General features: G+C 33.2%; 1 protein-coding gene across 1 annotated transcript in view; it reads right to left on the reverse strand.

Moving 5' to 3' along the window:
• LOC117180504 (esterase FE4-like) overlaps positions 1–10,988 on the reverse strand; it is a 32,848-nt gene extending 21,860 nt beyond the window's left edge. The window contains exons 1-3 of the mRNA XM_033373000.1: positions 10,906–10,988; positions 10,049–10,183; positions 8,484–8,827 (exon numbers count right to left, since the gene is read on the reverse strand). Of these exons, the coding sequence (XP_033228891.1) occupies positions 8,484–8,827; positions 10,049–10,183; positions 10,906–10,988 (562 nt within the window). The remainder of the gene's footprint in view (positions 1–8,483; positions 8,828–10,048; positions 10,184–10,905) is intronic.
• Between the last annotated feature and the right edge of the window lie 1,789 nt (positions 10,989–12,777).

Here is a 12,777-nt window from a genome sequence, read left to right on the forward strand (position 1 = left end):
TAAACTAACATGGCGATCGGGTTGAAACTATAGCTACAAGCTATCTAAGGATGGTACTATAGAACGCCACCTCAAGGTAGGCCTAGTGGCGCCATCTCTTGGAAGGCCGGAAACTTATCAATCCACCCTCGTATATAGGTTCCTGTATTAGACCCTATGCAGATGCGCAGTATTTTTTATTTAATCGCAAAAAACAACATTAAAAATAAAAATGTATAAAAGCAAGGAAATAAGAATTAGTGTGATTCAATTTTTATGCATATTATGTATTGTAATGATCTATATTTATTGAAATGATACATGTTTCAGAGTAGCTTAGAATACACTTTAAAGCAAAATAAGAAACAAATACAAAAATAATCATGATAAATACAATTTGCTTTTTATTTTGCAATTTTTTTAATAAATAATCCAAGGCAGAGTTACATAAAGAATGTTTTATAATTGATATAAAAGGGTTGTGTATAATGTATAAAAGTTTACATGTTGGACAAAATCGAGTGCGAAGCACGAAATACGTGATGAGAATGTGTTCGTTAAAGCTGAAAGCGCTTTAACAAAAGAAAGTTCGAAATCACAAAATGACAGTTGTAAATACAACATCGAGCGCGAAGCGCAAGAACCAACAGTTGCGCGCCCTAGGCGCGCTCAAACTTGCGACGCGTGACCAGAAATTCCGTAGGCTTTTCCCTACATTTTATATCTAGAGAGAAAATGGAATCAACCTGAAGAATTTGGGGTTCATATTTAGATTTAGCACTCAAACCTGCAAAGGATATGGCATTTTCGTTTTTTTACCCGTAGAAATCTATGTAATATGAGAAAGACGTTCAACTTCCCTGGAATTAACCAAGCTAGGGGAAACGGAAGGCAAACTAGAGAATTTATGTATACAAATTAGGTCTCTATAAGTCGCGGCACTTAAAAATATAACATCCATCTATTTATTTTCGCGTACACTGGTATTATGAAAATAACTTTAAGAATATCCCTAGGTTTTTGTTTATTTTCTGCATCTAGGCGAAAACTGAGACGTGTACACGAATTTCTGAGGCCAGATTTGGATTGAGCGGCTCAAAATCCATAAGCGTAGCTTAGTCACTTGTTTCGTGCGGGCAAATTTGTTGTATGCCGTGTGTGACCAGAAAATCCCCAGACTTTTCCCTATTTTTCGCATCTAGGGACAAAATGATAAAAGCTCGAAAAAAGTAATGGTAAAATGTATATTGAGAGCGCAAAACTGCAGAGGAAATAGCAGTTTTCTTATTTTTTGCTTTATTTTATAAGCCAGTGTAACATGCACGAGACCTTCAATTTCCGTAGACTTATCGTAGCTAGGGGAAAAGCTAAGCACACTGGGAAATTTTTGTGTTTGAATTTGATCTATAAGAGTCACAACACATAAGAATATCACACTAGTACGTTTATTCTTCTGTATACTGGAATTATCAAACTATTGTCAAGAATATCCCTAGTTTTTCCCCTTTTTTCTGCATTTAGGAGAAAACTGAGACGTTTAGGATAAATTCTGAGGCCAAATTTGGATTCAGCAGCTCAAAATCCATAAGGATAACCTAACCACTTGTTTCGTGCAGACAAATTTTTTGTATGGCCAATCTGACGAGAAAATCTCTAGACTTTTCCCTACTTTTTGAATCTAGGGGGAAACTGAGACTTGTAGGACGAATTATGAGGCCATATTCGGATTCAGCGGCTCAAAATCCATAGGGGTAGCCTAGCCACTTGTCTCGTGTAGACAACTTTTTTGTGTGGGCCTGTGTTATGGTTTAAAAAATGTTATTTTGCATTAAAAATTGAGTAAGAAAGTATTATATAAAAGAGTTAGATAAATCAAAAACTGCGCATATTATGGAGATGTTTGTACAGCAAAAAATCGTTTTAGTTCATGGAGGTTATTAAAGAATTTTTGCACTTGAATTTTTTTATCTATTATTACTTTTAGATATTTAAATAGAAATTTTTGAATATATTAAGAAAAAAAGTATCAAGCCTTTTTTGAAATAAGTAAAATTCATTTCTAAAATTTTTCTAAATAACAAATGGTACATTAAAGTCTTTAGAAAATTTTCAAGTATCATCAGTAAGATATTTTCCTACAAGAAACATTGAGTTCAACAACTTTTAGTTTAAGACGGCTGAGGCTTACCATACAGCTTGGTACGATGCTGCCTTGAAATTCTTATTCGAGATTTTGTCATCGAAATCCAAGTGCTTCTTTAAGGAAGTGGTTAGAGCGCGCGGTTACGACACGGTAGTTTAAGTAGGGTTAGAATCCTCGGCGAGTGCGATTTTTCAAAGCTTTTTAAGGCGTACGATTATATGTGTGAGTAACAGTGCGCGCGAATCACATATTTTAATCATTTAAGAAATGAAAATTATATAACAATAATTTCTAAACCAATTTTTTTTCGTTGAGAAATGGTGTTCAGTTGAGGCACTAGTCTATTCCTACGATACTACATATTCTTAGATTAAGAAAATATATTCTTGAAGTGTGTCAGAAATGATTTCTTGGAAGTAAACTATGTTCTGCACTTGAATACACCTCTATATGAAGTAATACAATACAATTTTAGAATAATAAAATGCGATATTCTATTTAATAATACAATTTCTCAGATTAAGAAAATGTACGCTTGTTCCAAGCATACGTTAGCAAGTATTTATTTATTTAGAACACACTTATATTCTCCGTCCCCATTCATACCTGCAATTGACTTGAATCAAATAACATTTACTTGATTGAAAAACAATTATTTTATGACTCTGGGCCATGATAAATCTACAGCAACCGAGAATTGTTATTTAAACAATTCGAATTCAAAAATGCATCACTTTATCAATTTCCATTACAAATTTTGCATTTTTTCCATATAATCAACTATGCACCGCACAGTGACAAAATTACTTTTTTGGTTCAAAATAACGTCAATCCCGATTTTGTATCTGAATTTTCGTTTCTATATCGATAAACAGATATGATGAAAAAAAAAGTGAAATATAAAAGAACTAAGCAATTTAAAATTTTGAAAAAACTCCTGGTTTTAGTGTTCATCACAATAATAGAAATAAAAAAATATTTAAAAAATACTCCTAAATACAAATCTGCCGCACAAACTGAAAAGATATATATGTCCAATCTAACTCGCACTGAGAAAATCGAAAAAAACTTCATGCCCGAAGAACTTTGATATCGAATAAACTTTTGGATAATTAAGATACATCATTTGGATAAAAATATTGTGCTTTTTCATACTTTGCAATAAAAAATGGATTTTTAAAACAATTTCTACTAGAAAATTGAATTGCGATGCTTTACTAGTCGCGGAAAGTCAAAAATACAAGGAAAAAAGAACACAAAGTCACTTGCGGACGATGCCTTTGCCCAAGAGCTCGAGCACAGCCTCAAAATATAACATCAACATCATTAAGAATAGATATAAGGAGGCCAATCTGTAATGCATGGAATTCACCAAAAATGGTCTATTTTCTGTTGCCAGAAGTACGCACACACACACATGTGTAAAATCACACTTATGTATAGTTCAAAACTTTCCGAGCGTGGCGTGCCAACCGCACTTTAAAAAAATAAATGGCCGCCTCCATTGTTTTGACAGGTCGCTTGAACAAATAAGGTAGGTACTATGTAGTAGTATGCGATTGAAAATAAATGTTTTGTCCAGATTATCAAATTTTGAAAAATCATATGATAATTTAAATTATTATTTAGAACAGAAAGTTTTGGAAGATATCTTTAATTCTGAATTTAAAAATGGAATTTTCTAAGAATAATTACTACAGTTCTTACTTTGAACAGGGAATTTATAATCTTCTTTGCACAATTCAGAGTCAGGGCATTTTTATGGATAAAACCTTCTCATTTTTTTGTTCAGGTAAATTTTAAGTTTGATTTCATTTTTGCATGCTCAAGAAAATTTACGATAGATTGAAACGCTTTTAAAAATTCTTCTTGTTATTTGAGTTTCATAAAAACGAGATTTTGGCCTCGAAAGACTAAAAACATTAAAATCTTGCAAGATTCTAGAAAATTAAGCATTAAGCACATCATCATTAAGCAAATCATGTTTGAGTTTTAAATGGTATCCATATGCTCGAAAAAATGTAGGATAGTTAAGAATTCTGGCGATGAACTCCGAATGTAATTTCAGATGACCCACTTGTATGAAATATAAAGAATAATTAGTCACTGACGTAATTTAAAAGCAATGAATGAGAGAACAGGGTAGCAATGTTTTGCAAATATTGTTATGAATGTCCATTTCAACACTAATAATAAATTTATTTTCCAGCAAGACTTCGATGTGACGCCTATTGCTATTAAACCGGAAGAAAGTAGCCACCAGATAAAAGTTGAACCCGAGTCTTCTACTACAGAAAAAAGTCATCATGAAAATGCTCACCAAGTAGACGTACGTGAAAAATTAATTCCGGATTGTAAACAAGATACTACTTTTTTCCATATATTTGCTGCCCCTGAAAATCATTTTAAACAACGAACTATAAATATTGTAAATCATAAATTTGATATTAGAGTGTATGTATTAAAGCTACCGATCATCAGTATAGATTGTGCGGAAAAGCATCAAGCGTCAAGGAATACGTGGATACCTGATAAGTCTTAAAAATTTGAATATAAAATACAGGGCTCACAAAAAAGAATGTTCAACATTAATTGGTTTGAAAGATATAAATGGCTGGCTTATTCAGATATATTGAAGGGGGCACTTTGTAAAATATGCATTCTTTTTGGCTTTACCCTGGTGGACCGAAGGAACCAAATGGAGCCTCTACAAAGTACCCGTAAAGACCCCATTGGGTCCCCATTCGGTTCCTTTTTAAAAAACTAAAAAAAAACCAGAAAACAAATCTTTTAAATTGTTGAAATTCGGATTCTGCGTAAAAATTCCATATAGAAGGTTACGGAATAATCGCAATAGTTTTTTTTTGCGATGGTAAAAAGTTTAAAAAAATATAAGACGTAGAACGCCTGTTGACTACTACACTTTAAACGCATCATCTGTAAGTAGCAGTCAGCAGGCGTTATAGATCTTATATGTTTTTTTAACTTTTTATCGCTGCAAAAACAAGTTTTGCGATTACTCCGTGAGTTTCCAATAGAAAATTTAACGTGGAATCCGAATTTCAACAGTTTAAAAGTTGATCTTGCTGTTTTTTTGAGTTTGTCAAAAAGGAACCGAATGGGGACCCAATGGAGTCTTTACGGGTCTGGCGGACCGAAGGAACTGAATGGAGCCTCTACAAAGTACCCGTAATGACCCCATTCGGTGCCTTTTTACGAAACTCAAAAAAACTCACGGCATTAGAGACTCACGGAGTAATCGCAATATTTTTTCTCGAAGCGTCAAATACTTTAAAAAATAAAATACCTGTCATTCACATGGGCCGAGGGCGGCTTCAAGCGCATTTTCTTTTAGTAGCAGTTAATAAGCGTTCCGTCGGTAACTTCAAGAATTTTGTCTGGATGCTAGCGACACGCAGTGGAAATCTCAGAAAACAATGCTGCAATGCAAGTGAGAAAGCATTTTATTTTTAAACTTCGCGCGCAACATACTACTTGAGCTATTATGGATGAGCTTGAAGTCACCTTCAGGAGAAGTAAATGACATTTTTTTAAATTTCTAACGCTGCAAAAAAAGTATTGCGATTACTCCGTGAGTTTCTAATAGAACATTTAACGTAGAATCCGAATTTCAACAGTTTAAAAGTTGATCTAGCTGTTTTTTTTGAGGTTTTTAAAAAGGAACCGAATGGGGACCCAATGGGGTCTTTACGAGTACTTTGTAGAGGCTCCATGCGGTTTCCTTGGTCCGCCAGGGGGGTACTTTGTAGAGCCTCCATTCGGTTCCTTCGTTAGAAAATTTTCAAGCGCATGAAAAAACCTCGTTTCACAAAGAAGCAAAAATACGGAACGCAGAATTTTTAAGTATCACTAGAAGAACTTAATCACAATGATGGGAATTTTAGAGCTCTTCTTCGTTATCGTGCCAAAAGTGGCGATGTACAATTAAGAGAATACATTAGACTTTCGGGAAGCAATGTGGTGTATACTACTCCGCAGATTCAAAATTAAATTATTCAACTGTGTGTGTGTGTGGGGGGGGGGGTATATTAAAAATAAAATTATAAAAAGCATTAGGAAAGCAAGATTTTACGCCGTTTTAGCAGATGAATTTCGTGATATTAATGGGACTGAACAGTTTTCTGTGTGCACGAAGTACGTTGACAAAGATTTGATGGTGTTGCGCGAAGATTTTCTCACTTTTGTACGTGTAGCGGATTTTACTGGTGAAGAGTTAGCCAAAACTTTAAAAGAAACTCTTGAATCCCTTAGTTTAGATTTGAATCTCATGCGAGGGCAGGAATGTGCTGGTGCAGAGGCTATGAGTGGCGAATTTAAAGGTATTCAGGTATTATATAATCGCGAGTATCCATTGGCTTTGTACACTCATTGTACCAGTCATTGCTTGAATTTAACTTGAAACGATGATGAAACGAATATATCAAGCAACACCTCAAATTAAACCAAGTAACGCAAAACGAGGACCAATTACTAAATTTAAAAGATGCAAAAGTTGACAGAGAAACTATAGTGTCGGGTTTAATTAAATACTGTGATACGAGTTGGATAGGCCGACACGATGGAGTAAATATTTTTGCGGATTCTTTTATTCCAATTGTAAAGGCTTTAGATGTTATCGTCGAGGAAGGAAAAGATAGTAATAGTAAAGGAAGTTGCTTGCATAGTAGGTTGTGTATTTTTCAATTTATAATTGTTTTGCATGTCTCGAAAAAAGTTCTGAACTTAACTCACACTTTGTCTGTCTACTTGCAAAGTAAATTCGTCGATTTAAGTAATGCAATCAGTCATGTAGAAATTGTTCTAGGAAAGTTTCAAGAATTAAGAAACAATGCGGATAAAGAATTCGAAAAATTATTTAAAAAAGCTTCATATATCGGCTCGGAAATTAGAGTTACTCCATCCATTCTCGAGTTGTTGGAACGCAACGGCATAGAGGAAACTGCTCATCACAAACACCTGAGGAGTATTACAGAAGAGAGTTGTTTATACCATATTTAGAGGAAATAATACAACCTCTAAGCGAGCGCTTTGTAGTGCATAAAAGAAAGATTATTGCGCTTCAGCGTGTCCTTTCCATTTTCTGTGTCCCATCGTCCTTTGAAGACATAGAACCTGTACTTTTATTTTACAAAAGTGATCTTGATCAGTGCGCATCTACTAAAAGGCTTGAATCTGAGTGGGAAATATCGGTTCACAAATGGAAAACCCAAACCTATGAATTGCGCAAATATGCTATTGAAGCGCTAAGATATTGCGATAAACAGTTTTTTCCCAATATTTATATTCTGCTGAAATTATTGGCAACTCTGGCTGTTACTACAGTCTCCGTGGAAAGAAGCTTTTCCACCTTGAAAAGACTAAAGACGTATCTTCGCTAGTGTACAGCCGAATTTAGCCGGAACTTATTTCCCATGGATTTCCGATCGTAGTCCGAGCTAATTTACAAGGCTAAAAAATACGTAAGGGCAAGTGATTCTTTTCGTTTGTCAATTCAGGTCGCACTCGGTCACTTTTAAACGCTAAAAACACACAAAGTTCTTTAGGTTCGTTTTCATGTGTATGCTGATGATGTATTGCCTTCCTGGTACAACTTTTACGACACGCAAAGTGCTTTGTATATCTTTTTCTGATGTGTTTTTCAACTTTTTCGACTTTTCTCATCTATGAACGATCGTTTTTTGCAATAAATATGAATAATTAATAGATTTTATTAACACAGTTAGATGCAGCTTTGTCTTACAAATCCAGCGATACCAAAAACTCATTTTTCATAAAAATTTCACTTATGTATCTTTTTAGTTTGGACGGCAGAAATGTTATAATTATAGAAAATTGAAAAAGGAGAGGAAGTAAAATATAGAATTGTGCTACAGTCTACAGAATACAGAAACTTTTGTAAAAAATCGATTTCTCTCTTTCTCTCTCGGGAGGTCTCAAAACATGGAGATTTTTTGGTGAAAACCGACGGAGTCAGGTTTGATATCAGTCATTAGGGAGAGAATATGAAAGCGTAAAAATAATAGTTATTACAGGAATATCTTAAATAATGTAACTGCAACAATTCTTCAATTATTAACGAGCTCTGGGAATCTTAAATAGAAAAATATTAATTTTTTCGCCGCATTTGTTTATTCATGAAAAAAAAGATTGGGAGAGGGGTAGGATAAAGGGGTGCATGGAAGTTGAAAGGATGGGTTTTAGGGGAATGTCTCTATTTAATATTATATTACTTTTTATGGCAGATGTTGAGATGAAATTTAAATTATGAATTGATATATTGAAATGTGTAATTTTTAAATGAGACATATATTAAATTATATTTTTTAAATATTTTACTTACTAGTACTTGCATTTGAAAGTGCGTGGAGACTGACAGAAGCCGCTCCGGCACTCTGTGCAAATAACGTAACTCGGTTAGGATCTCCTCCAAAAGCTTTAATATTTCTCTGAACCCAATTGAGTGCCAGAACTTGATCCTTTAAACCAAAGTTTCCTGGGGCCGCTCTGTTTCCTGTAGAGAGAAAACCAAAAATTCCAAGGCGATAATTTAGGGTCACGAGTACAATATCTTTGTTCAAAAGGTAGCCGGGATTGTACTTGCTGGAATTACTACTTCCTCCAACGAAGGCTCCTCCGTGAATCCATACCATAACTGGTAGTAAATAATGGGCTTTAAACACATTTGTCTGTAAATTTGCACGACTTCATTAATTTAGAATTATTTAATTTACTCATTTATTGACTTTAAACAATGAGAAAAAGAATAATAAAGTGTCGTAAGTAATTAATATACATGCAAATTATTTAGAGACAAAGAACGGTAAAAACATGAGAAAGGAATTCCGCAAATGCTGATTTAAATTATAAACTTTCTGCAACTAAAAATCTGCTTTTAAAACTATAAGCAAACAAAATAACTAAAAATGTAAGGAGATTTTATAATTTGAAATAGTTCAAGCTTGAAGTGAATTAACTTTAATCACATTCTATTATGGGGGAGTGGAGGGTAAGCTGGCATGGAGGTTTGGTTGGGGTATTCTTTTTACATAAGACTATAATACAGTGAAACTCTTCAATAACCCTCTCTTCTATAGCCCTATCGAGAATTGAGGCCGCGCCGCATGTAGGTGTAACATGAGTTGCACGGGGTGCGTGGGATATGCGGCTGTCACTCAGGCGAACACTCAAGCATGAACAAACAAAAGCGGAGCGGGCTACAATGAGTTAGTCCCACCCAAGGGCAGGCCCAACATTGGCGATATGGAAGAGATTCACTGTAGTTGGACTTACGAAAATAGTCCTATCGTTTGAATTCTTGTACCATATGTTCAACTCGACAATCAATCTTTAAGCGCATGACGAGGAAAAATATTTTCGTGAAATAAATAAGCCTTTTATGAGAAAGTTATTTAATTAATGAGAAATTCCAGGATGGGTGATTTGGCGCACTCTAAATTTTATGCGATTCTCTACATGCCCGTGGAAAAAAAATGCAAATAGCATGTTAGGTTATGCATAGATTCAAGTTGTTTACTACTGACTTGTGTTACGTTTAAATTGACTCAAAACTTGATACAAGTGAGCTACTAAATTAAAATTCAAGTTGTGTAAATCAATTACGTATTATTATATTGCAATATCAAACAATAATAGTGGTGCGTGAAATCACCTCACCCTGATATCTAACTACCTAAAGAATTTCCTTTCAATAATCACGGTTTTATGTTTTTATTTTTAATTGACTTTATTTTAGGGGCTCCACCCCTCTCCAAATTACATGAAGTAAAATTGAATCCATTTTATTGAAATTTTGTTGAAATTTCTCTTGTTTCATTCAAATGATAACATTAATTTGCAGTTCTAATTTAAAAGTTATTTACCACTGATAAATGGAATATTTCTGATGGTGTAAATACATTCAGGTAGAGACAATCCTCACTGCCAACGATTTCTGTTCCACGCATTTGTGGACACTCATTTCCATCTACATTTGCCATTCGTACTCCATTCCATAATTTTGCGGGTAAAGGGCTCTTAAATCTAAATTGAAAAATTATGAATTTCTTTAAATACACACAAAATCAATATGTCTGTTAGAAATATTAATTTTTACATTATCATTCGGGACAGGGTAATGAAATTTTACAAATGTTCGAACTCTATTTTTAAAAGTATTTTTTACTTTTTGGCATTTTAAAGAAATTCTATGTTATAAAATTGATAAATTTTAATTCTATCGAGGTATACTTAAAATTTATAACAGTAGTTTTGTTTAAAATTCTAAACTTAACGTATAGATCAGTCTATGCTGTTACTGCTCGATGCAATTTTTCCATGAAACTTTTTTATTTATTTTCGTATATAATAACAGAGTGTATATATCATTTTTATTTTTAATTCTAGGTCTTACAGGAGTTTTCCAAGTCAAAAAGGTTAAACTAATCAAAATTTTATTTCAAATATTTCAAAAATATAAAGAAACTCTTTTTAATTAATTTTTACTTCCTCAATTTTAATAAAAATGGTCAATCTCCTCCGAAAACAATACCTTTAAATTTGAAGTATTTTCAAGTGCTAGGAATTCCTACATATTTTGAAGTATGCAATTATAAATTATTTTTCAAACTTACAGATGTACATATGTGAATTATTTATTTGTTTAGAAAGGTAATATACTATACAATAATTGTGTCGTGTTTTGTTGACACTCTAATTTACTATCATGTTTTGAGTTAAAGAATACTTTAAATATTTAAATTTACCTAAGATCTTTAATCGGAGGTTCGGCATAAGGAATTCCTAAGAAAGATGAGAATTTCCTTCCATTTCTTGTCTGCTGAGTCATCCCACTAAGTTTTCCTTCAAGAATTTTCACAATAGGTTCAGCGCATACCAACGGAAGCCACACAAATTTCATTAATAATAAAACAAGTATCACTCTATAAGCTATCATTTTTAGTTTAAACAGCTATTGCTTTCCGAAGCCTAATGACGAACGAAATCTGCGGAAGAAGTGATGTCATTGCTTTCAAACATCCGGTTTTATATACTATTGATATGGGCGGCACTGAAGTTATTTTATCTGATTTAAATTTTTCAAATGAAGACTTGAAGTAGTTTTTTTCTCTTAAGTTTAATATCTATAACGATATTTACCACGTTTAACCTTCTGTGTCTGCTCTGATAAAAAATAATTCTGAATTTATTCAATCCTTGTAAATAAGTTTAATAAGGAATAAAATAAAATTCTAAAAGTTTCTTATGATAGATTTGTTGGATGAGGTCTGTACCAGTGCAGAACGTTTCGTTAAACGCGTCAAAAGCCAAAAACTATCAAAATAACTCCGCAATTACTTGGCCTCACTCTAAAATGTGTAAAAGTCCCTTTCGTATGCTTGACATATGCTTTTTGTCGGTACATGTTTTAAAGTCCAGGTTTGTAATCAGCCCATCAAAATACATCAGTATACGATTTAACAGAAAATGTAAAAAAAAGAAAAAAAAAACGGCAACATGCAATCTGGCCGGCGCCATCAACTAACAACGATGCCGGCACCGGTAACAAACAATGTTGCCGGCGCCGGCAGACTTGCCATTACGTTCCTTAAATTGCATAAATTCCTTGAATGCCATGAATTCATTCAATTGCATGAATTCCTTAAATTCATTGAATTGCATGAATTCCTTGAATTGTAGGAATTCCTTTAATTTCATGAATTCCCTGAATTTCATGAATTCCACGAATTTCATGAATTCCACGAATTCCATGAATATGCGCGATCTGCCGCTACCTTGCTAAAAATATGCTTTCTAAAAAAACCAGTAAAAAAAATTGTCCGCACCGGTAATTTTTTTTACCGGTACCGAATATTTTTTTTTACCGGTACCGAAATTTTTTTTTACCGGTACCGACAATTTTTTATTACCGGTACCGACAGTGTATACACTTCGTTTACAAAAATTGTGCACTAAAAACTTATCTATATATTTTGTACAAATCACTTTTTGATGGTATGAGTAGTTTTTGTTTAAATGGTAAAAAATAGCATTAAAAATGATAGAAATAAAAAAGTTTCTCGTTTAAAAGCGTCTACAAATTTGTTATTAATAATTCCTTTGAAGGATGCGTAATTATTGTTTTCGTGGAAAATAACATTTAAAAAAATGAAAGTAAAAAAAACGACGCAAGATGCAGTAAAATTGTTATTAAAAAGATTGTTTTCGTTTTCAATAGGACGCGCGGTTTTTAAAATTATAAAAACAAGGAAATGAAGATATTTTTGTTTCAATATAAATTTATATTATGAATTTTAATCATACACATTTATTGACATAAGACAGTTTTCAGTGTAGATTAGAATAAAAATTAATGCAAAACAAAGAACCAATATTAAAATGATAATAAAAAATAAAATTTTTAATTTATTTGAAAATACCTGCATAAGCAGTCCCAGATTGCGGTAAAGATGTACATAAAAAATACGTTAAAGTTGAAGGAGTTTTAAGAAAAGAGAATTCGCGAAGCAAATATGTTATCGAGCGCAAAGCGCGCAGTAAATATATCATTGACTGCGAAATCAAAAAGACCTGCGCAAACATTATTTATGTCCTCTTGGACCGAATCCATTTCATTA

Source organism: Belonocnema kinseyi, chromosome 9 (assembly GCF_010883055.1).
Source record: "Belonocnema kinseyi isolate 2016_QV_RU_SX_M_011 chromosome 9, B_treatae_v1, whole genome shotgun sequence".
Lineage (NCBI taxonomy): Eukaryota > Metazoa > Arthropoda > Insecta > Hymenoptera > Cynipidae > Belonocnema > Belonocnema kinseyi.